We start from the raw sequence: 26,282 nt of genomic DNA, 5'->3' as shown, positions 1-26,282 counted from the left end.
ACTGCAGTACTGTCCCATCTGGGGTACATGCAAGAATGACAAATTCTTGGGTAACACTTCCCTCTTTGCAGATTGTATATCTTTAATATGAAGATCTGCACACACATACACAATGAGTTCAATTGGTTACTAAAGAGGCCCAGCATAGGCTCAAAACTCTTGACCGAGACTGAGCAATAATCTTCTTGCTGGCACTCTCAATTTTCACCCCTGATTCTGCCTCATTATAGACCAGACCCCGTGTAGGTTCCCTCAGGGGATACTCAGGGTTTGCAAAAGCATGGGCTTTGAATTTATCTTCCTTTGAATCCAGCATGTCAGCACCAGGAACAAAACAACCAACACCATTTGAAACACCAAAATCACCACAATTGGTAAAGCAAGATTAAAAATCCCTGTTGCCGTGGGGGACCAACAATGTCTCCCACCATTTGTGTTCTGAGTTTTTGCTAACCCTGTTTACATGTTTAATTTCATGGGTAGAATGATGGACCGTGACCATAACCAAGACCATACATGCTTCTTGTTTAGCAGCATGTAAATAATTCCTCAAAAGGGAATGTTGAAGCAATATCTGTAAAAGCAGTTCATTCCAATGGGTGCAGTTATTACATTTGAATACAATGTGTATTTCATTTTTAATTGGCTGTATTTCAACTCAGGCACTTGAAATTTAAAATCATATCCTTCAATAACTAGAACATGGCAAAATCATCTATTTTCATGGGGACCATGAGATACATGATGCACATATTTAATGATAAGAACTGGGCACTAACTTCTAAGACATATACAATTATCACCCATATACATAATCACAGATTCATTTACAAATGGATTAACAGCATAATGACATTTTCCCTCTATTACTTCTAAACATATATTCTGTAGCTGCTAGGTATTTGTGGTGAATTCATATGCAATGCCAGGTTCTTCTAAGCAGACTCCCAATTGTACTTTCTTCAACCCTTGGGCCTCTTCTGTACCCATACCCTATGATCCAAGGGCTCTATCACTATCTCATTAGCATTAAGACTCACTTTATCTCTGCTTCTGACACTAGTAAAACAATAATCGCTCAACATCTTTTATCATATGCAAAATTTACCATTTTCCAATAGGATTGTAAATCCCTCTCAATCTGGATGGAATTTTTCCTAATAATGCTCCTAATTTCCAATGGGAGTATCCCTCACATATCATCTCAAATCATGTCCTTTAGCACATCACTAATTCACATCTCCATTTGCATGCATGCCAGGGCTAAGGAAACATTACTCTGGAGGGTACTAACAGCCTGCAAGAGACGGAGATGATCTTTTTCTTGGGATTGCTCCCATTCCTCTAATAACTGCGCCACCCTATTCTGTATGGAGCTTAGCTGATCTAAGGATACCCTCAGAGATGTTACTAAATACTTTAGGTGTTGCCCCACTGAATTCATTTTATTCACAATCACTTCCTCCTTTATACTATTAAGAACCCCTACCCCTGTGCCAAATGCTTCCAGTATGTCCCTTTTTACTCATTTCTTGCATGGTCTGGGGACATCATGAAGATTAATCCAAGTTTTCCAGCCCTCATATAATGGCTGGACAAACTTTCCAAAATGGGGTTCTATTGTTGAGATATTTGCTAAAATGAGGTTCACAATAACCTTATTCAGGGTGTGGGTTGGATTAATCACCAGTTGTTTCTTTACATTGCTTTGAACCATATATGCTCTGATCAAATTAATTACAGGTAGTTCCAGAATTCACAGTTCTATACCTTTTACTCCATGGGGTCCCTGAAGGAGCCATTTTCCTGTCATATTGGGCTTCAGATTAATAACCATTTTATCACGGCACCATTTAGCTTCAATATCCAAACATCCTTTCTTCTTCGAGTGATTGCTCATGTCAATTCCAAATAGGTGTGAGCGTACCACATGCACAGCAGCTGGAAAGATGTTCCCTTAGCAGCACCCTTTGGGTCGATCCAGGTACCCCCTGGAATCATGCCTTCATGGCATGGGGCCCTGTGATGGTTAGCTGGAATGCTTGTTATCTCTAGCTTCAGCAAGCCTTCTCTGTCTCTTAGCAGATTTTTCCTGTAAATAGTTTGATATAGTTAGTCTTAGTAGTTGTTAGTTAGTTAGCTCTCTCTAGAAGTTTGTCTGGGAGTACTCCCCATCCTCCCGTTCTCCCCCGTTACCGGGGCATGCCTTGGTCGCCGGGGTTTAAACCCTGTGCAGCCTGTGGCATGTCTGTGCCCAGAAGTGACCACACTTCCTCCTTGAAGTGTTTGGGGGAAGCCCACCAGGATTTTGCCCTAGGACTCAGAAGGAGCTTGGCCAGCGCCTCAAAATCCTTCTGATGGAAGCTGCCCTCCATCTCCACTTGGACCCAGGGTCAGCTGAGCCGATGCCGAGCACCTCGACATCACTGTGCAGTGCTCCAGCATCATTGCAGCATGAGTCGGCACCGAGGAAGGAGTCGGCACCAGCAAAATTTCCCACATAGGGGCCCTGTGCAGGGCAGTGGGTGGCACTGTTCACAATCCCTGGTTCCCTACAAGAAGAGGAGACCCAAAAGGGGTCGCTTACCCACGCCCAGACTGGCGCAGGAGGAGACCACCGTTGTGAGACCCATGTTGGGCCACGTAAGCTTGGCATGGCTGTCTAGGGTTCCGTCAACTCCTGCCCCACCATGGGACCAGTTGAGTCTGGGCCCCCAGCACTCCCCGTTCCAGGAAGGTTGCGACCACCTGCAGTTGCCTTCCATGCCAGAGATGTTCAAGGCTGCCAGGGACCTCATAGCCTTCATGGTGCCGTCTTCCCCTCCTAGGTGCAACAGGACACAGAGCTCCATCTCACAGATGCCTGTGAAACCCTTGATGCCATCAAGGGGCAAGCTGGAAATGGTATCATGCTGATCACCATTCCCTTGGCACCGGTTACCAGTACCTTCCACCAGCGGGTAGATAGGAGAGCCACACCAGTCCCCAAGTTCCTGGCACCGCTCCCCGGCACCAGTGGGCACTGCCCCTCTGTGGTCATCCTACAGTGAGTCCTCCCAGTCAGAGTCGGAATCCTATAGTTGAGGTGAAGCGGGTGGTCCAGGTCCAGCAGACACAGGCAACAGTTCTATCTGGCACTGTGGCCTGAACAATGGCAGGCTCCAGCCCAGTGGCCTTTCTGGATCCCTGGGCGTTCCATCAGAGTCAGGGCCAGAACCAAGAGTCCCATTTGCGGAGGTCGGCGTCGGTGGCCTTGGCATCAAATGTGCCTCTGGCACCTCACCCGGTCAGGACAAATCGCACCACACTGCACTGGCACCGACTGCACCGGCCGCACTGGCACTGGTCACACCAGAAGACCAGGCACTGGTGCCAAGGGCAGAGAGCAGGACCCACTCCCTGCTAGGGCCGTGTCCTCATCCTTGCCTGATGAGGCAGTGGCAGGAACTTCGACGGCCCTGCCCTGGGGGACAGCAAGGTGCTCCAGCAGCTGCTGAGAAGAGTGGTGCAGAACCTGGGGATCCAGGTTGAGGAGGTCGCTGAAACATTGGATCTGATAGTGGACATACTTGCCCCCGCTGGGCCCTCCCGTATTGCCCTGCAACTTATAAATACTATTCAGGACACCACTACGACACTGTGGCAGACCCCCGCCTCCTTACCACTGACGGCAAAGAGGACTGATTTAAAGTACTTCATTCCCTCTAAGGGGTTTGTGAATTTTTATACTTATCCGCCGTTGGACTCCCTAGCGGTAGTGGCGGAAAATGAGCAGGAGTGCAAAGGGTACCAGGGCCATCCCCTAAAAAACGGGAGACTAAGAAGCTGAACCTCTTTGGGAGGAAAATTTATTCCACCGAGGGGCTCCAGCTCCAAATTTCTAACCACAAGGCTGTCCTCAGCAAGTACAACTACAACTCATGCGGAGGTATGGCGAAGTTCATAGAGCTTCTGCCAGAGGACTCCAGGACAGAGTTCTCCTCCTTGGTGGAGGAGGGTAATCTAATTGCCAGTGCTTCACTCCAGGCAGCCCTCGATGTGGCTGATTTGGCCACCTGCACTATGGTCTCTGGGGTAGCAATGAGGAGCAGCTCCTGGCTGCAAGTATCAGGGCTCCCATATGAGGTCTAGCAGACCATACAGGACCTTCCCTTTGAGGGCTCAGCCCTCTTTTCAGAGAAAACTGTCTCATGGCTTCATAGACTCAAGGCTTCAAGGGCCACCCTCAAGTCCATTGGCCTGCATACTCCAGCTACGCAATGGAGGCACTTTAAGCCTCAACCCCAGTTTCTACCACCCACAGAACAGGAAGGATTTTTCTAAGAGGTGTAACAGGAACAATAGAAAGGGGCCTCCCCTCTCATCAACCCAGGTCTCTGGGCAGGTGAAACAGTCCTCAGGCCAGAAACAGAACTTTTAAAGGTGTGCCCAGGGGTGACACACCAGTCCAGACTCTGGATCCATCCCCGTGCTGACTGTCCCTTTTCTACCCTGCATGGCCCCGAATTACATCAGATTGCTCGGCACTCCACATGGTAGAAAGGGGATACTCCCTCCAGTTCTCCTCCCGCCCCCTCTCCCTGACCCTTTTCACAAGCAACTCCTCATGCAGGAGGTGCACATGCTCCTAATGGTGGGGGCAGTGGAAGAGGTTCTTCAAGAGCTGAAGGGCAAGGGGTTCTATTCCCAATGGTTCCTAATACCAAAAGCCAAAGGCAGCCTCAGGCCCATCCTAGACTTGTGAGACCTCAAAAAGTTCATAAAGAAACTGAAGTTCTGCATGGTCTCTTTGGCCTCCATTATCCCTTCCTTTGGATCTGGGGGACTGGTATGCCACCCTCAACTTGAAGGAGACTTACTTTCATATTTCAATAATGCCATCCCACAGAAGGTACCTCAGGTTCATGGTGAACCACAATCATTATCACTTGACAGTCCTTCCATTCGGCCTATCAGTGACTCCTCGAGTGTTTAACAAGTGCATGGCAGTCATGGCTGCATTCTTGCACAAGCATCAGTTGCAGCTGTTTCTGTACCTCATCGATTGACTAATCAAGGGCTGCTCCAGGGCGCAAGTGGAGGTGCAAGTGAGCTTCATAAGGGCTACTTTCGATGACCTGGGCCTTCTACTGAACATACAGAAGTCAACCCTATCCCCCGTTCAGCGGATAGAGTTCATAGGGGCGGTATTGGATTCTACATAGGCAAGAGGGTACCTCCTGGAGTCACATTTCCAGTTCCTGTGCAACATCATACAGAGTCTTAGGCAGTTCCCTACCACCACAGCAAGGAATTGCCTAAAGCTTCTGGCCCACATGGCTGCTTGTTACCTATGTAGTACAGCATGCCAGACTGAGACTCTGACCTCTTCAGGCATGGCTGGCTTCAGGGTATTGGCCTATTTGGGACTGTCTAGACAAAATTGTCACTCTAGCTTGACCGGTTCTCACATCCTTCCTATGGTGGCTCGACCCTCAAGCGGTGTTTGCAGGTGTCCTCTTCACCTTTTGCTGGTGATGGACATGTTAGCGATGGGTTGGAGAGTGCACCTGGGAGACCTCAGGACTCAGGGCCTCTGGTCCCAAGCGGAGCTCTCACTTCACATCAATGTCAGAGAGCTGAGAGCAGTCGGTCTAGTGTGCCAGACATTCCAAGCACACATTTCCCTTCCAAATGAATCGGCCATGATGGACAATACAACAGCGATGTTTTATACAGACAGGGATGTGCACACTCCTCTCCCCTGTGCCAGGAAGCCCTCAAACTGTGGGACTTTTGCATAGCTCACTCAATACACCTGGAGGCGTTGTACCTTCCCAGAGTCCAGAATGAGTTGGTGGACTATCTCAACAGGTCGTTTCACAGCCACAAGTGGTCCATCCGCCCAGATATCGCAAATACCATCGTCCAGCATTGGGGATTTCCCCAGATAGACTTGTTCACCACGCGACACAACAGGAAGTTCTGCTTCTTTCCAAATCACAGCCAGGGCTCCATCATGGACGTGCTCCTTCTTCCCTGGAAGGGACACCTCTTGTATGCATTTCCACCCATACCCCTCATTCACAAGGTCCTGCTCAAGGTTCGAAGGGACAAGGCCTCACTGATAACGATAGCTCCGCAGGCACTGGTACATGTCTCTCCTGGATATGTCCGTGGAAAACCCAATCACCTTACCGCTACTCCTGGATCTGATAACCCAGGATCACCGCCACCTCCAGCCCCCAAATCTCGTAACCTCACGGTGTGGAAGCTCCATGGCTGAACCTGATGGAGCTCGCCTGTTCAGATCCAGTCAGGAAAGTCCTCCTTGGCAGTAAAAAACCCTCCACTAGGGCTACCTATCTGGCAAAATGGAAAAGATTCACAATTTGGTCTTCGCAATATCTCCCGTCTCCAAGATTTTCATCCATACCTATGATATTGGACTGCCTCCTCCACCTAGAGCTGCAAGAGCTTTCTATATCTTCAGTAAAGGTACACTTGGCTGCCATTTCCACCTGCCATCCAGGCGTGGAGGGCTGGTCAGTCTTTGCCAACCTGGCCATTTTCTTAAAGGTCTTGACAGACTATACCCTTACATATGACAGCCAATCCCCACTTGGGACCTTAACCTGGTCCTTTCCAAGCTAATGGGGCCACCTTTTGAACCACTTGCAACATGTTCTCTGCAGTACCTCTCATATAAGGTGGCATTTCTGGTAGCCAGGAAGGTGTCTGAGCTCAAGGTTCGAACATCTGAGCCTCCTTACACTGTGTTCTATAAGGACAAGGTTCAGCTTAGATCGCATCCAGCCTTTCTTCCTAAAGTTGTCTCCCAGTTTCATGTTAACCAGGATATCTTTCTTCCAGTTTTCTTCTCCAAGCCACATGCAAGCAGCAGGGAGCAAAAACTTAATTCATTGGATGTTGGCCGGGCGTTAGTTTTCTATATTGAGCGGACGAAACCATTTTGGAAGTCTATTCAGCTGTTTGTCACAGAAGCAGACAGAATGAAAGGTCTTACAGTCTCCTCCCAAAGGATTTCGTTATGGATCACGTCTGTATCCGGGCATGCTACAATCTGGCGCAGATACCTACCTCTCTGCTTACAGCGCACTCTACAAGAGCACAGGCACGGTCTGCAGAGTTCCTGGCCCAGGTTTCAACCCAGAAAATCTACAGAGCTGCGACGTGGTCCTCAATCCACACTTTTACCTCGCATTTCGCCATCACTCAGCAGGCTAGAAATGACACAGCCTTTGCCAGACCGGTGCTACCATCAACAAACCTTTGAGCTCTGACCCCACCTCCAAAATGTCAGTGTGGTAATCACCTAATTGGAATTGACATTGGCAATCACCCGAAGAACAAAAAACGGTTACCTACCTTTCGTAACTGTTGTTTTTCGAGATGTGTTGCTCATGTCCATTCCAGTACCCACCCACCTACCCCTCTGTCAGAGCAAACTGGCAAGAAGGAACTGAGGTGGCAGTGGGTAAACAGTGCCCTATATTCCGTGCCATGAAGGTGCACCTCCAGGTGGCGCCTGGATTGACTCAATGGCTACTAATAAGGGAAAATCTTTCTGGCTGCCGTGCACGTGGCATGTGCACATCTAATTGGAAAGGACATGAGCAGCATCTCAAAGAACAACAGTTACAAGAGATAAGTAACTGTTTTTTGTCTCTGTTATAAATTTCCTGAGGACCTGGGACCTCCAAAGTACGGGGTAAAATAACCTCCCATTCCCGTCTTGTTATCACTATCTGTAGTTTTGCCTCCCCTGATCTTCTTGTCCAGTGTTTGGGAATAAAAGGGAGTGTTTCAGCCTAAAATGAATTGTCTTTTCTCCTGGAGCTGCCTGCTTAGGGATGCCAGTCCACAAGTGAATGCACTGGCTTTCACAGGGGAGGAAAGAATTTGAATTTGTTTGTTACCCATCTGTACTCCCAGATTCCTGTGTTATTGTTGTGTCTTCCCTCAACTCACATGAAATTCGCTCTTGAAAAGTCTGGAGGAGGGAGGTAGATGTGAGCATCCATTTTGTCCCAGTGGTGGTGAAACATGTCTAAAAGACGTCGGCAGCATTGTTCCCTGCTTCCTGGGTCCTCAAATTGACATTCATTTCGTTTGCATTGTTCACTTTACACTCCATGGTCATCCATGGGTAGTCTCCCCCTGCCTTGAACATAACAAATTCCAGATTCACACCACCAAAGGAGCAGGTCTGCAATCCAAAACCAGCAAAAGCAGTTAATAATCTAAAACACAAAGCAAAACAAACTTTTCCCCTTCCTATATAGGGGACATATCACTAAACATTTAAGCTGAACTTACTAACTTTTACTGAGACCCATCTGGGCCTGAGTCCCTTTTTCCCCAGGAGGGGGCTCTTAAACTTTTAACTAGGCTTTTAGCACAACTTGGGGCTCAGCAAATTCATCAGCCCTAATTTGCTTAGGGCTTGCTGGGGCTAGACACATATATTTTATTAATCTTCACAGTGAGCACATATTTCACTGGAGAGTAGACAGTTTTCAGTAACACAGGAGACAGTCCCACCAGATATTCCCGCTGCAAAGCCCATACTAGTGCCAAAATCTCCTTTTCACAGGGGGTGAATCCCCTCTTGACTTCACTTAATATTTTGGAGGCATAAGACAAAGGGCCAAGCCCTGCTCCATGACTCTGACTCAGCACAACTCTCACCCCCCTTTCTTAATTGCCAGCTGCAGCACAAACTGCTGTTTCATCCTGTTCCCTCCTTTAACAAGTCATGCAGCAGGGCTGCTTTCTCTGAGAATCCCTCAATAAAATCTTGGAAGAAATTAACCATTTCCAAAAAAGGATCTAAGAGCTCTTTTGTCTGTAAGAGCTGGAAGTTTAGGAATCTGCTCCACTCTCTGTTGACCAGGGGAATGCCCCTCCTGCTCCAAATTCACTCTAAAGTAATTTACTTGTTGGGAGTACAAGTGGGCTTTCTTTGGGCTTACTTTAAATACAATTTCCTATATCTTTTGTAACACCCTATCCAATACTTCCAAATTTTCTTCCCTGGTCTGAGTGCAAACCAGGATATTATTCACATAAGAAATCACACTGTCTCTTTCAGGCATCTCATCTGACATCTTAACTACACAGGCATGACAAATAAGAGGGGCATTGTTCCAGGCCATGGGGACCCTGGCAAAACACAACTGCTTCCTTTGAAAGGTAAAAGCAAATTTATAATAGCTGTCCCAATGTAAAGAGATAGCCAAAAGGAAAAAGAAAAAAAAAAGGCCAAATCCAAAACTGAAAGCCACTGGGCCCCTCCTATAATGGAGGCCAGTACTTCCTGATACTTAGCCACTATGGGGGCCATCAGCTGGGTCACCTGATTAAGATGGCAAAAATCCACTACCAGCCTCCAAGTCCTGCCATCACTTTTAAGGACCGGCTAGAGGTCAGCATTATTGGGGCTTGATTATTTCATTAAACCCCGTGTCTTAAAAGCCCATCAGTTATTTCCTTCAGCCTGGCTTCTGCCTCCTTTGGATACCTATCCTGCTCTGGACTTGGGGAATCGGGGCCTGTAATTAGGATTTCTGCCTCAATTTTATCACATTCTATTTTATTCTTGGCCCAGGCCTCCCAATATTTTTCTGCAATTGCCAGAACTTCTCGGGGGCTACGTTGGCCGCTCCAGTTCTTCAGAAGCCTTAAGGGCTGCTAGCCAGTAGCTTGCTGAAATCTCCACTGGTTCCCAGGATGGGCCAGGAGGCATTTCCCATAGGACCCTGTTAGCAAAATCAACTAACACTCTTAATTCTCTCAAGACATCAATCCCAGGATCCCTTCTCCTCCCAAATCCATTAAGCCAAATTGCCCTTTTATTTCTCCTCCTCCCCACCCAATACAGGATGTCCCTGCAAAAGGGAACAACACTCTGTACCTCATTAATACCCGGTAAGGTTTTAACTCCAGTTGGAGATTCAATCAGGGTTTCATTCTGGGTACTCATCAAGGAATAAGTGGCACCTGTAACAATTCTGAATGCCTCCTCTGAATGCCCCTCAACATAAACTGTGAACCTCCCCCACCCATCAGTGTCCAAATAGGGAGATCTAGAGGGTGCCCAGCCTTCCTAAGGGCAGCAGCGGGAGGCACACTTGGGGTCTTCCCTTTGTGCTCAGCCAGTGTTAACAAAAGTTCCAGGGTGGACAATTCATCTATGTCTTCCTTTGGCTTGTACCTTAGGAGCTGTCTCCAAATTTCCACCTGCCAGAGATGAGGAGCTCTACCCCAACTTTTGTAGGGCCTTTCTCTTTCCTCTCTCCCCTTTAGCCCTTGCCTTCCTTTAGAGCATTATCTGAGAGGGCTATTGCTTTAAATGGGGTTGCTTCATGTGCAACCACAAGTCCTCTTGTGGCCATAAAACAAATGGTTTTGGGCCTGATCCTTCTTTTGTTAATTTACAGTTTTTCTCAAAATTGTTTTCAATCATTAGAATCATTAGCAAAGCAAACATTTCTGTTGCTTGGCAACCATATCTTCAGGGACAGTAAAATACTTTCAGTAAAGTAAAAAGTAAAGTTGTGGCTTTAACCCTTAACTTTCAAAACAAATACACACAAAAGAAAAAAAACACCATAGTTGGTGAGGGGATGGGGGAAGCAAGAGTCAGTGTGGGGAAGAGAGAAGAAGCAGCAAAAGAGGGGAAGAGTGTGTGTGGAAGAACGACTTAGGAAGAAAGGAAAACTTAAGACAAGAAAAACTACAGACAGAAACAACTAATCTAAAAGTGGGGCTCTATGGGCCAAAGCATCTGGGAACCCGTACCTCTGGCCACTATCCTAGGTCTGAGAGGAGAGTGGCAGTTGCTGTCACATCCGCCAGAGTGAGATCGAGAGTGCCAGCTATCCTTGCCAGCCATGCCAATGCTGTTCTCCGGTTTAATGGGCCAGCCAATCTCTCTGTGGCTTTAACCTGGTCAGGGGAGAGGGACCGAATCTCTACCCATTCTTCTCCTTCTTGGTTACCCCTTGGAGACCAATCTTCCTCACCATGGGAGCTATAGGTGTTGGCATCTTCAGGTCTTCCAGTGACCATACGAGGACTGAGAAGGGCCCAAGGGAAAAGGACCATCCCTCTCAATATAAAAAGAAGGATACAAATCAGGGTCCTCCTCTGACCCATCCCTCCTTCCTAAACTACTATTCCCTCAAAGCGCAGCCATTATTACCTTCTGATCTCGCAACATGGCTCTAAGAGTACAACTTTGTCTCTTACATTACCCGTAATCTGCCGAGGTCTTATCCTGAGAATCCTTCAGTAACGCTCTAACAATTCCTTTACTCTCCATTGTCTGCTGTTTCAATCCACAGACTTCCTGTTCCATGTTCTCACTTACTCTCTCACTGTCACTATTACACAATTGCTTTTGCGTTGCCACTATCTCAGTCCAGAGGGTGACTGAGTTAGCCTTCAAGCTGTATATCTCTTTCTCTTTCTCAATTTTATCTTTCTCTAATTCCTCCACTCTTGCCTTTAACTGATTTTTCTCTTTATCTACTACCATTGCTACCATCTGCTTACAGAGCAGCAGGAACGTTCTGGGACTGGTAAAGCTTCCAGAGACCATTACCATGCTCCTGTACAAAATCAGTCAAGATGCTTCCCAAAATCATTTCCAACTGTTCTTTCTTTCTAGATGTTCCCTTTCCTTTTGACATAATCCCTCGACCAGGCCACCAGCCTGGGGCCCTGAGTCCCAATAACGAAAAATTGACTCATGGCCCACACATGGGGAAATTCCAGGTTCATACCCTGTCCTACGTCCTCCATTCTTGCAGTGCATGGCAAACCGTTTGTACCAATCGTTACCTTCCTCTCCACCACTCCTGGCAACTGGCTTGTCAAATTTGTAACCCAGGTTTTCAGAACCCAAAGTAGTGGTAATTTGACTGTTTCTCTCCAGGCAGCATTAGAAATAAATCAGTGGGGGCACAGCTCACCTGTCTGATAAATAATTGGCATAAGCACAGTGTTTTCACCTGATTTTTTATAACTAACCTCAAACAAGGCACATAACCTATAGTGACTCCTTGTGGTCAATCGTAGTAACACCTAGTGAGTCACCAATTTTTCTAATTTCAGCAAAACTACTCATTATCTCTTATCATCAAAACATTTCTCATCATAACAACGTGTTGGGGCACTTAAAATCATGGTCGCTATTCACTCACTGTCTTCCATACTTATAATCTGTTAACTTACTGTCCCATCCTCCCATTCTGAAAGCAAAGCTGCAGACATGTATCTGCGTTGCCTTGCTGTTCAGGGCCTAAGATTTTCCTAGCTATGTGATGTTTGGTTTTCAGCTGGCAGTGGCTGCACATACAAAATTGATGACTGCAATACTGTCCCGTCTGGGCTACATGCAGTAATGTCAAGTTCTGTTGTACCATTTCACTTACATAGTTGTTGGTGGGGCATCTGATGCACAGAATGAGGTACACCACATATTATGATAGGCATGTGTAGGACCCCAAAGGTATGTTGTGGGGGAGGTGTTGATCATTGTAGGGGTGGAGATACGTCTTCGGGTTTTTTATCTTCTGTTTTGGAATTGTCTGGTGCTGTTTTGAGTTGGTGTGTCCTGGTCTGTGGGGAGCTTGCTTCTTCTGATGAGGTTGGTGAGGTTAGGATGTTGTTTGAAGGATAGAAGAAGGGATTTGGGAAAGATTTCATTCAGGATGGGTCCTCATCAAGTCTGACACCGATTGTATCACCCATTACAACAACTTTGTGACACACCCTGCTGCATACAACTTCCCATTGTCTGTGACTGCAGAGATGTTAATTGCCCAAGTCATTTAAGTATTTTCCAATAACATCTGTGAACCCTTATGCTTAACAATCTGTCCCACCTTCTATTTAACTTAAACATTCTAGTTTCCTTCTCCAGCCTGGAAGGAGAGCTGTGTGAAGCTCAAAATCTTGTCCGTTCCACCAACAGAAGTTAGTCCAGTAAAAGATATTACATCACTCTCCTTGCATCTTTCATGTCCTCGGGCTAATACAGCTAAAACTACATTGTAAACAAACATGTTCTGTATAAAGATAGTTATGGATATTCTACAAATTGGGTGTAGGAATACATTTGTGAGGTAGAGATTTTATTCATTCTTTAAATGACTTAGGGATAGAATGAATGACTTAATATGTCTTTTCTGGGGCTTATTTCTATGATTCTATTAAACTAATAATGGTGTAATCATACTGCTTTTAAAAATTGTAAACTTCCTGGAAATGAAAAATAATACTGAGATTTTTTTCTGAGAAAGTATGTTCACTATGTTTTCCATTAACACTTCATCATAGCATCCTGTGACCTGGCAGCCATCCAAAGATGGAGACCGTCTAATTGGACGGATTTTGTTAAATAAACGACTAAAAGATGGAAGCGTGCCTAGAGACTCGGGAGCAGTGCTTGGATTGAAGGTTAGTAATGGACAATTTTGAAAATATGTATTACTTTGTTAGCTAAATGTTAAGTAATCACATTTAAAGTTAAGTAAACTAAGTTAATATGCAAGAAAAAACATTATTTTAAATGTTGCCATTACACTGAGAAATACAGTATAATGACATTTTTTCTTCAATTACCAAAATGATTACTTTTCAATGTAATTTTCAATTTTTCAATTTTCAATTACTTTTCAATGATTACTTAGATGTGCTTAATAAAATGTATACTAGAAAGGTGTTGGAACTTTGTTTATCTTAATGCTATGTTGTTTTGAATTGCATTTATGGACTTCTATGTTTTAAATAAACTGAGTTGTGATTTAATTTGTATTTATGTATTCTATATGATAAGCAATATGTTTTCTGCTTTATTATGGTTTCATGTCTAGTACACATCTGTTAGCTTATAACTTACATATCTATATCTCATGTTTTAACTCATTTCATGTATATCTTGTGGACTTTGAGATAATGGGTTGTAATTCTAACAGAATACTAGCACAAGAAGAAGAATGAATAAAATTTTGTAAAAAAGAATGCAAAGAAACCTGTAAATGTGGTTTGAACTTCTTTATTTATGGTAAATTGTCAACAAGTTTGATTAATCTAATATTCTTCATTTAACATAGTACTGGCTTCAGTTCAAGTGCACAGATTAGTCTGTAGTTTGGGATACTGTAAATAGGGATTATGTCAGCACAGTTCATTATGAGCAATATTAATCTGCTTTAGAATTTTTTGAAATTTTTATTTAATTGAAAAATGTTTACATTGTGAGAGGACAAGGTCAGTGAAAATACAAGCTTGAATCATTGGTTTGGTATGTATTGCACTGTTTAAGGATCAGAAAACTTAAGGGGATAATAATATCACTCTGTCAATAATTATTAAATACTTTGCATTATGTTATACTGATGTACTATTTGTTTTAAACAGTTTTGCTGTCATGGATTTTAATTTTATCAGGTTGTTTCTTTAAGCTTTAAAACTAACCTTAAAACAGATTTGATATTATTATTTTATTGCTGCATAAAGAATGCTAAAAAATCTAAGGTATAGAATTAGAAGATTATACTATATAATACATTCTTTCCTGATTCTCAGAGATACATAGTAAAGTCAATGTGCCTCGTCTCCAGACAGAGAGAAATCCTTAATACAACAAGTATTTTTAATAAACTTAATGAACCAAATTAGATTTGGTTGAGTAATTAATTAATTAATTAATCCCGTTGACTAAACTCCTCTGCTTAGTAATATTATTTTGCAAATTACTTGTACCTTAAAGGTAGAGGTTTATATTAAAGATAAATAATAGAAGCAGAAAATAGAGTTATAAGCACAAATCCTATTGTTATGCAATTAAAAGTTCACATTGCTTTAAAATCATAGAATCATAGAATATCAGGGTTGGACGGGACCTCAGGAGGTCATCTAGTCCAACACCCTGCTCAAAGCAGGACCAATCCCCAACTAAATCATCCCAGCCAGGGCTTTGTCAAGCCTGACCTTAAAAACTTCTAAGGAAGGAGATTCCACCACCTCCATAGGTAACACATTCCCTCCTAGTGAAAAAGTTTTTCCTAATCTCCAACCTAAACCTCCCCCACTGCAACTTGAGACCATTCCTCCTTGTTCTGTCATCTGCTACCACTGAGAACAGTCTAGATCCATCTTCTTTGGAACCCCCTTTCAGGTAGTTGAAAGCAGCTATCAAATCCCCCCTCATTCTTCTCTTCCGCAGACTAAACAATCCCACTTCCCTCAGCCTCTCCTCATAAGTCATGTGCTCCAGTCCCCTAATCATTTTTGTTGCTCTCCGCTGGACATTTTCCAATTTTTCCACATCCTTCTTGTAGTGTGTGGCGCAAAACTGGACACAGTACTCCAGATGCGGCCTCACCAATGTTGAATAGAGGGAAACGATCACGTCCCTCGATCTGCTGGCAATGCCCCTACTTATACATCCCAAAATGCCATTGGCCTTCTTGGCAACAAGGGCACACTGTTGACTCATATCCAGCTTCTCATTCACTGTAACCCCTAGGTCCTTTTCTGCAGAACTGCTGCCTAGCCATTCAGTCCCTAGTCTGTAGCGGTGCATGGGATTCTTCTGTCCTAAGCGCAAGACTCTGCACTGTCCTTGTTGAACCTCATCAGATTTCTTTTGGCCCAATTCTCTAATTTGTCTAGGTCCCTCTGTATCCTATCCCTACCCTCCTCCCAGTTTAGTGTCATCTGCTAACTTGCTGATGGTGCAATCCACACCATCCTCCAGACCATTTCTGAAGATATTGAACAAAACCGGCCCGAGGACCGACCCTTGGGGCACTCCACTTGATACCGGCTGCCAACTAGACATGGAGCCATTGATCACTACACTTTGAGCCCAACAATCTAGCCAGCTTTCTATCCACCTTATCGTCCATTCATCCAGCCCATACTTCTTTAACTTGCTGGCAAGAATACTGTGGGAGACCGTGTCAAAAGCTTTGCTAAAGTCAAGGAACAACACGTCCACTGCTTTCCCCTCATCCACAGAGCCAGTTATCTCGTCATAGAAGGCAATTAGATTAGTCAGGCATGACTTGCCCTTGGTGAATCCATGCTTACTGTTCCTGATCACTTTCCTCTCCTCTAAGTGCTTCAGAATTGATTCCTTGAGGACCTGCTCCATGATTTTTCCAGGGATTGAGGTGAGGCTGACTGGCCTGTAGTTCCCAGGATCCTCCATCTTCCCTTTTTTAAAGATGGGCACTACATTAGCCTTTTTCCAGTCTTCCGGGACTTCCCCCGATCGCCATGAGTTTTCAAAGATAATGGCCAATGGCTCTGCAGTCACATCCGCCAACCCCTTTAGCACTCTCGGATGCAGCGCATCTGGCCCCATAGACTTGTGCTCTTCCAGTTTTTCTAAATAGTTCTGAACCACTTCTTTCTCCACACAGGGCTGGTCACCTCCTTCCCATGCTGTGCTGCCCAGTGCAGTAGTCTGGGAGCTGACCTTGTTCGTGAAGACAGTGGCAAAAAAAGCATTGAGTACATTAGCTTTTTCCACATCCTCTGTCACTAGGTTGCCTCCCTCATTCAGTAAGGGGCCCACACTTTCCTTGACTTTCTTCTTGTTGCTAACATACCTGAAGAAACCTTCTTGTTACTCTTAACATCTCTTGCTAGCTCCAACTCCAGGTGTGATTTGGCCTTCCTGATTTCACTCCTTCATCCCCGAGCGATATTTTTATACTCTTCCCTGGTCATTTGTCCAATCTTCCACTTCTTGTAAGCTTTTTTTTGTGTTTAAGTTCAGCAAGGATTTCACTGTTAAGCCAAGCTGGTCGCCTGCAATATTTACTGTTCTTTCTACACATCGGGATGGTTTGTCCCTGTAACCTCAATAAGGATTCTTTAAAATACAGCCAGTTCTCCTGGACTCCTTTCCCCCTCATGTTATTCTCCCAGGGGATCCTGCCCATCAGTTCCCTGAGCGAGTCAAAGTCTGCTTTTCTGAAGTCCAGGGTCCGTATTCTGCTGCTCTCCTTTCTTCCCTGTTTCAGGATCCTGAACTCGACCATCTCATGGTCACTGCCTCCCAGGTTCCCATCCACTTTTGCTTGAACAAACATTTTTCATCATGAAGAAAATGCTCCACCTTAGAGTCAAAGAAAATCAAACAAAGAAAAAAAAAGTCAACATTACAGAATATTATATTTTTCACGAAATGAGGCACTAAAAGATTGGTGGGTGGTTTTTTGTAAAACTGTGAGAGGTTAAAACAGTCATTTATTGATTAAATATATTTTTACTGAGTGTGGGGGAGAGAGAAGAAGCAGAAAAAGGGGGGAAGAGGGTATGTGTATGAAAAACGACTTTGGAAGAAGGGAAAGTTTCATAAAATATTAAATATTTGGAGACATTTAATTTTAGTGATAGTCAACATTTATGATATTTCCCCTGGAAGAGAAATATAATGTAAAATAGACCTTACAAAAATGCTTCTTTTTGTAAGTAAATGATTTCAAATGAATATTACATCTTCAGTTAATAGCAATGAATTTTGTGCCTTCCAGCTACAAATTAAGAAGTACAGTCTCTCTGAATACCTGCAACCAAAACCCTGTAATACCAATCTGAGCTGTATGCATGCAGTTAGAACAGCATACACTAGGATTTCCGTATATTTTTTATTGATGTAAACAGTCTAGCCACTGATACATTAAATGTTGCGGGGGGAGGGGGGATAGCAGTTTCCAGTGCTGTGAGACTATAAGCTTATTCTGTTTACATGAACTATACTGTTTATAAACTTTAAAATTCTGTATTTGCATTGCATTATCTTTAAACCACTTAAATATCCAGAGTAGATGTCAGCTGAGCCAGTCAGCCAATATTCTGAGGGGTTTGGTTTTTCTTACATGTATACCAGTATCTATCTCACCTAGGCTGCATTTTAAAAAAATAAATCAACTAATTATTTTGTTTATATTGCCGTAAAGTCTGAATTGTTACAAATAATGCCATTTATGTGAAAACCCTTCTCTTCCAAACAGGTCGTAGGAGGAAAGATGACTGAAACTGGTAGGCTGTGTGCATTTATCACCAAAGTTAAAAAAGGAAGTTTAGCTGATACAGTGGGACATCTTAGACCAGGTATGTGTCTGCTTTAGAAATGAGCTACTGTACAGGAGACAATAAGCAAGAGAATAAGTTCCTATAAGTTTAGTTTGAAGTAATCATGCATACTAAATGTGATGAGCGACAGTAGTGCAGCTGATAAATTTGAAAGTTCAAATCAAGCCCTGCATTCAGTCATTAGATTATCCATGTTGCCACTTTTACAGGCTCTCTCAACTCTCACATTTTTCCAAAAAAGCAACTAACTTTAAAAAAAAAAAAACGCCACCACAACATGCCATATCTGGTGAATAACTGTGTTAGTTTTACTAGGCAGTAGTTGTCTTAGTTGTAATATTAATATTTTGCTGGTATTTATCCAAACAAAGATGATGTATGGGAAGCTTTTAGTTCTCCAGACCTCTCCTATATTTAAGACACTAGACTTGTTCTACAGTACAGGTTGCACAATTCAGAAAGCTTGTAGTAGAGTAGGGAGGTTGTCACTACCAGTGCAGTTCATAGGATTAGCTTTTTTTCCTAAGAAGATAATTATTACTGCAATTGCAGGCGATGAAGTGTTAGAATGGAATGGAAGGCTATTGCAAGGAGCCACCTTTGAGGAGGTATATAACATCATTTTAGAATCCAAGCCTGAACCACAAGTGGAGCTTGTCGTTTCAAGGCCAATTGGGTGAGTTGTTTTCTAAATTTTCTTACTGATTAAAATAAAGTGCTGTTACATTTCACTTTAGACCCAACACATATTGTGCAGATTTTATGCAGATTATAAAATGGTACCCAACATTCTATAATCAAAAAGCTTGAGTGTAGGGCCAAATTGTCCCTGTTAGGCATGGGTTCAAATGGGAGGCGATCGAGAGAGCTCCAGGAGGTGTTTTGGAGCTTCTTGATGCACAGGTTGGACATACCTGCTACATCACCTCTTGAGAGGATCCAGAATATGCTCTCCTCAATGGATGGCAAATCCCTGCCCAGGGCAGTACAGGCACTGCAATTATTGTTGGCTCCTGCTTAGGGGAAGCAACTTGTTCCTTGTCTCTGCTCCACACTTTTGTATCCACCCATGGATCGGTCGAAGTATGACCCATAATGAATCCGGACCCATTTCCTGATATGCTGCAATGTAGAGTTTTTGCCAGAATGTGTACAATGATAATATAATGCATAGGAAGTATTCTCTCATGTAGTGAAATCAGATTTCTTCTTGCTCAGCTGTGAATAGACGGTCTAATAAATGATTGGTTAGCATCTAGCACATGAGATACCTCAGTGAAGCATTAGTACAACTTAGTACATAATTAACTCTAATGTCTTATCTAAACTGTTCTCCCACCTCCTATTTAGTGTATTGCATTGCCCAATTGCTCTTACCTTTGAGACTTATTTCCTAATATCTAGCCTAAACATTTTCTTTCTTAGCTTCAGGCCATTTCTCTTTGCTTTGTCTTTAGAGACTGTGAATAACTCCTTTCCTTCATTTATACAATTCCTTAAAGGTATTTACAGATGGTGGTCATGTCCTCCTTTTCCTGCTCCCTCATTTTCTCTTTATATGTTTTCTTCTTCCATGCTTATATCATTTTCTTTGCTCTTTTTATCTTCTCTATTATGTTTATATTTTTCCTAGCCTCTGGGTCCCAGTAGTATATGAATTATTCCACATGGCTGTGAAGAGGGGCATTATTACCTCCCTAATTTATTTCCTCTCCCTAGGTGTATGACTTTGCATAATTTGTATTGAATCTAATGTTGTTTCATATAGCTCTGTGTATCTGATGATATCTCTTTGGTTTTGAATTTATAATTACAAAATTCCTCTAGCTTCAAACTACAGATTAGTGATCTTTGAATGTCATGGTGATGAATAACCAAAATTCCAAAGAAAAAATGTAATATGGTTTGATATTTCAGTTGGGATATTTCCATGTGGGTTCAGTTTCATGTAACAGTATTTGTATGGGTTTAATTTGAGGATATTTTGTGTTAAAGCTTAATTTGATAATGATCAAAGATTTTAATGTCTGTCTTGTCTGTAGGGTGGGAGAATGTGTCTTACATATATGTTAGATTGCAAAAGGCAAGGACTAGATCTTTCTGTTTGTTCCGTAAAAAACTTAGGACACTTTGGGAAGCTGTAAAAATGTTCATTAAAAATGATAAGGCACACACTAACATGCACACTTTTTCAGATGGGGAGGATTCACATTTTTTCAGATAGGAGTAAGTTTTATATCTCAGTTTCTTTCAGCGAGCATTATAGTTCATGGTGGCAGCCTAAAGAAGCTAAAATACAATCCCCACCCCAAACTTAAGTCATTCATTTCATTCTTTTCTTTTTGTGCTCTCCCATCATTGTGTGTCCTCTTTCCCCCGTGCTCCATCTCCTCTCTGCTATTGTTCCCCATCCCCATCATGTCCCCTTATTGACCCTGACACCACATACGCTGTCACCAGAACAATTTTTCTGTAATTGCATTAGGAAGATGATGTAAGTTCTCACGATACCCTCATTCCCCATGATGACAGGTTTCAGAGTAGCAGCCATGTTAGTCTGTATCCGCAAAAAGAAAAGGAGTACTTGTGGCACCTTAGAGACTAACACATTTATTTGCTCAAATAAATTTGTTAGTCTCTAAGGTGCCACAAGTATTCCTTTTCCTTTTTCTCATTCCCCATGTCAACAACAGTGTGCTGCATTGGCCGAAGAACTGAGCAGGGGCAGAGCTGAGGTGCCTGTTCTGCGTGCTAGACTCCTATTCACTTTCCCCTGGCAGGGTGTGTTGCTGCAGGCCTGTCAGAGGAGATGACGTATTTCATCCCCAGTACTCCAGTGGCTAATCTGAGTGGGTTTATAGGTGAGGTCCTAATTCAGAATGATTGGTTTCACTTTTCAGGTACTTACTTGGTCCTCACATGATTAATTCTCTGTCTCATCTACAGGTAGGCCAAGGAGACTGTTTTGGGATCTAGATCCAGATTAGATTTAGGTAGTGTTTGGAATTTGAGACTAAAACTGTGTTATAGTTCAGTTTTGGTTGTACTTAAATCTGACAAACTTTTCTTACTAGATTCCAGCTAATGTGTTGGAAATATCATTCTGTCAGGTGGTATTGGAAGATTTCCAGTCATAGCCAGATTGTGACTGGACAACATGCGTCTTACTGGGTTGAATCCAAGCAGACACAAATCTATAAGGCCAGGTTCTGTTAATGGGAGTCAAATCATAATCAATGCAGAATTAGGAAGGATTCAGAGTTGAGGTTCCAGACCTGACCAAGTCTTTTAAAAGGCCATTAATTCAGTTAAAATCACCAATATCTCACATTGTACCTGCAGGACCTTTCTAACTACACTGACCCCAAGGTCTATCTCTCAGTTTGTTTATTAAGATAGTCTGTGGGGCTTCTTTTGGCATTCTCATGGCAGTGCATTGTTCAGCCATGTGATAAATTCAAGTTCAGACCTTGCCTTTTGCCAGAGCTGTCCAGACTGGCAGAGCCTGGGAATTAGCTTGTGTGAGAAAGTGAGCATCTTGTGGAACTCTTAAGTGACCCACTCTGACATTCAAAGTGTATTGACATATTCCAGTGAGAGCTATATTCAGTTCTCCTTCACTGGACAATGGGTTGCCTAATATGGATGCTTAAGATAATAGGTTAGGATAGTAAAGGAGAGGGAAATGGTAGATTCAGGAAGATCTTCCACAAATGAAATGAATTAATAAGTTCTGCATGTGGCTTGTCCCTCTCACTCTCTCAAAATGAATACTAATAGATGAGCTGCTATTGAGTGATAATTGGCTATTGCTCAAGTACAGAAGCTTTTTTCAGTTTTTTAAAATGTTAATATATGTACCTGGTATTAATGCAGGTGAGAGCTCTAAACCAAGGGTTCTCAAACTGTGGGTTGGGACCTATCAGGGGGTTGTGAGGTTATTACATGGGGGGGTCACGAGCTGTCAGTCTCCACCCCAAACCCTGCTTTGCCTCCAGCATTTATAATGATGTTAAATGTATAAAAAAGTGTTTTTAATTTATAAGGGGGGGGGTCGCACTCAAAGGCTTCCTTTGTGAAAGCGGTCAGCAGTACAAAAGTTTGAGAACTACTGTCTAAACCAAGGCCTAACATGATATATTTTATTAAGTATCCTATCAAATGTGCATACAGTGAAACACACCTTAAATGGCAAATTAAGAGCTGAATAAAAAAGGAAAATTGATTGCCTACTAAAGATAGTGTTCTAATAAATATATAGCTGAATTACACTGAATTGTACTAAGAAAAGGAGTACTTGTGGCACCTTAGAGACTAACCAATTTATTTGAGCATGAGCTTTCGTGAGCTACAGCTCACTTCATCGGATGCATTCCGTTTAAACTGCAGTAGACTTTATATACACACAGAGACCATGAAACAATACCCCCTCCCACCCCACTGTCCTGCTGATAATAGCTTATCTAAAGTGATCATTTCACTTTAGATAAGCTATTATCAGCAGGACACTGGGGTGGGATCACTTTAGATAAGCTATTATCAGCAGGACAGTAGGATGGGAGGGGGTATTGTTTCATGGTCTCTGTGTGTATATAATGTCTACTGCAGTTTCCATGGTATGCATCCGATGAAGTGAGCTGTAGCTCACAAAAGCTCATGCTCAAATAAATTGGTTAGTCTCTAAGGTGCCACAAGTACTCCTTTTCTTTTTGCAAAGACAGACTAACACGGCTGTTACTCTGAAAACTGAATTGTACTGGAGATACTCTAGGGTGGTCTCCTAGAATGGAGGTTGCTACTTAGGTCCCTAGAGTCTGTGTCATCCTGGTACAGTAGAGTAGTAATTATACACCAGCTTCATTTAAATTAACAAAAGTCTGTTTAGCTCAATATGAAACTGAGAGAACAATCAGTACAGTACTGTGTTGATTTATATGAAATTCAATTTATTTTAAACTGGTCCTTCATTTTCAATTTGCAATATGCCACAAACTTTTGAATTCACAACACATTTAACGGTATTGTAGAAGTTGTCAGATGAAGGTTTTGGAAAGTTGGTAAGGGAGAGTTGGAGCTTTTGGAATCTGAGGAGGCATAGGAGATAGTTTGGGATAAGCACATTGGCTTCATGTTTCTACTGACATTGTGAGCAACGCAGCAGTTAATAATGCTGATAATTTAAATTGGTCACTTTTGGTTTCTAGGGCTGCCAAGTGTCACATATCTTACATGTTACATCAGGCAGCCCTGTGATGCATTCTTGCAGCCTAGCTGGATTCTCATATAGCCAGCTGGGCTTCCGGAATATCCCCACAGTTGCTTTTTCCAGCTGTAGGGGGCTGCTGTTCTGCCTGCTCTGCATGCAGCAAACTATCCTTTTAGCTTCTCTACTCACTATTCTCCCTGCTGGATCCAAATAGGAAAGGAGCGTCTGGTGGAGACAAATGTTTAAGGGCCCATTAGTGACCCCAGCTAACCTCTTCTCAACCTTCCTAATCCTCAACAGACTCCCAACATCTCAGATATCCCCCAACGCTTGCTAACCACATTGCCCTCATTACCCCCTTCCAGACAACACTTACTTAATCCAACAACCTTCAGACCCACCCTTTCACCAACTCCAGAAATACCCAAATAACGACCCACCTAAATTGTGATACCTAGACGCTCTCCAACAACGCATACCTACCCCAGTCACAGCTGCCAACTTTTTTGCAGCTCTGTGTCCTAACCCCACCACTGGTGGGCAGGATGGGTGAGGAACATCGGTGATTCTCATCCATAAGGAATGTCACATATGTAGCTGCGCAGAACTTGGAAGCTATAGATTTTGGGAGGCTGAATGGAAGACTCATATTTTTCAGATTTCTTGTTTCAGCTGTCTGTAGACTCAGGAAGACATTACTTCATCTGTTCACGCTGGTTCATATTTTCAAGGTTTTATTCACAACCCTGTGTGCTAAAGAAGACAGGTTAGATTTTGTACCACAAATCAGATCCAAAGGGCAAGGAGCAGATTACGCTGTAAATTTTTTGGCTGTGGAATATGTGAAAGCCTGAATATGTTTTTATATAATAACCTTAATAAGTACCTTACATGCATTTACTTACTAACATGATAGACTGCAACATTTCCTTAGACATGATTTATTGTGCCAGCTGCATCTCTTGTGATGCATTTGGATTATAGGATACTGCAGCACCACTGAGCTTAGAAAGATCCCTGCATCGTTAAATAAGGGTATCTTTCTAATTATCTGTAATACTTCAAGAAGCATTTGGTAAGGCTGTACAATTTTTTTTTTTTTACTAGATTGGGTGTTTGATAATCATACTATAGACTTGTTTTACTGTGTCAGATGCCAGATGTTTCCAGAAAGATTTTTTTTAATGCTGCACTTTCCCTTTTATATACACAAAACCAAGCATATTTAAACACAAATAATTAATTTTAATGTTGTTTTTAGTCTGACTCACAGCTGAAGCTCTTTATTTGACCCTGTTTTGTCCAAATAGCCATATAGTTCTTTTGAAAGTATTTGTTCTTACCAACATATAATGCAAGTTATACACGCACATCTTGGGGAAAACAGACATCTGTGTTCCGTAGGCATAATGAGGTACTTAATCATTGGAACATCAGTGCTTCAAAATGACATAGTTGGTACATGGAGCTGCATCTGACATGACTTTTGCCTCATATAATAGTAGGTACATGCAACAGTATTAAGTAGTTATGTCTGCTGTGTTAGCCTGCACAATGAAGATCCTGGTTTGGGGATTCAAGTCAAATTCTTACCCTTACTTGGGCGTAAATTCACACCCAGACTGATTGCGAATAGTTATCACATATTAGAAGATAATATATTCAGGCTGTTTCTGTCTATTTGTCCTGTTGTCAAACAAAATTACGCACTTTTACACTTTTACAGTAATATTTTATCAGTGCCATAACCACTGCTAGTAACGGACACACTGAGACAACCAGTGTTAAGGACCCAACTTGTTTAAGGTGGTTTATATCATAACAACAAACTCACAGTTCTAATTTGTGCTTAACTTTGGAATTATTGTATTTTTTCTTTCATTTTATTTACTCAGCCACTGTATCTGTGACTTTATGGATTCTCAGCTACATTAATTAAACAGTGATTACATAGACCTTTACTTTGAACTAGATAGATATGTATAAATGGGCGGAGGTAAATATTCCCTGTGGCTGACAATAGCCAGTAGATGTATGGTTTTCTCAAAGTACTATGTGGTGATTTGAAATGTGTTATAGTTGACAGAAGTTTTAATACTATTGTTAGATAAAGGATCCAACTGTCTTGCTTTTCATACTTACAGGGATATTCCCAGAATACCTGACAGTACACATGCACAACTGGAATCCAGTAAGTTTCATATACTGAGTAGGAAAAACTTAAATCTCCCTTATGTGAACACAGATTGAAAAGATGTTATCTATTTTCAGTGTAACTCTTGTCTCTTTGTCTGTCTACGTATCTGTCCCATCTACCTTTTTTATCTCTCTCTGTTTAATAATGAACTGTCAAAAGTCAGGAAATTTAAAGTTAAGGTTGACATTTTCTTATAAACTCATGCTGCTCTTTAATAAAGGGAAAAGAAAAACATAGTGGTAAATAGTGTGCATAAAGAGTTGAATGTCAATTCTAATGTTTAATTTCCTGTATTTTGTTGTTTTGCATTTCAACTGTAACCTTATTAAACAAAACAATTTTGATGGCATTTTTGTTACCTTGGGCCTAGGAGATGGATATCTTGAAATAAGCACACTTCTGTTTTATTTAGACCATTCAGTATAACTGACCAAACCACTATTTTGGGGAAAAAAGAAATTGTGGCTTGGCTTAGACGTTGTGTATCAGATTTCAGCTGGAGTTCTTTTTTATGGCTGTTTTACTGTGCTGTTATAATAAACACCACCAATTAAAGTGGTGGCACAAATTTAATTGTAGTAATGTGAACAAGCTTCTACAATAACACTTCACTGGTGAGTTAAGTCTTACAATAAAATCCATTATGTTTTTTTGTAAGATGTGGGATATTAATATCCAGTGTTCTGTATTGTATAAGAACATGATATCTTCCTTTTACTGTACTTGTAACATCACAAACATGTCATCTCCCATTTT

The 26,282-nt window shown here is 42.4% G+C and overlaps 1 protein-coding gene across 37 annotated transcripts in view; it reads left to right on the top strand.

Annotated features, from left to right (window-relative positions):
* RIMS2 (regulating synaptic membrane exocytosis 2) overlaps window positions 1–26,282 on the top strand; it is a 740,891-nt gene that overhangs the window by 408,605 nt on the left and 306,004 nt on the right. For all 37 annotated transcript variants that reach the window (XM_077808869.1, XM_077808868.1, XM_077808888.1 and 34 more), the window contains 4 exons: window positions 13,348–13,467; window positions 18,042–18,141; window positions 18,676–18,799; window positions 25,474–25,520. In XM_077808869.1, coding sequence (XP_077664995.1) covers window positions 13,348–13,467; window positions 18,042–18,141; window positions 18,676–18,799; window positions 25,474–25,520 — 391 coding nt within the window. The remainder of the gene's footprint in view (window positions 1–13,347; window positions 13,468–18,041; window positions 18,142–18,675; window positions 18,800–25,473; window positions 25,521–26,282) is intronic.

The sequence above is a fragment of the Eretmochelys imbricata genome, chromosome 2 (assembly GCF_965152235.1).
Source record: "Eretmochelys imbricata isolate rEreImb1 chromosome 2, rEreImb1.hap1, whole genome shotgun sequence".
NCBI lineage: Eukaryota > Metazoa > Chordata > Testudines > Cheloniidae > Eretmochelys > Eretmochelys imbricata.
Note: the sequence above shows the minus strand (reverse complement) of the source record. Positions and strands in the feature narration are given on the sequence as shown.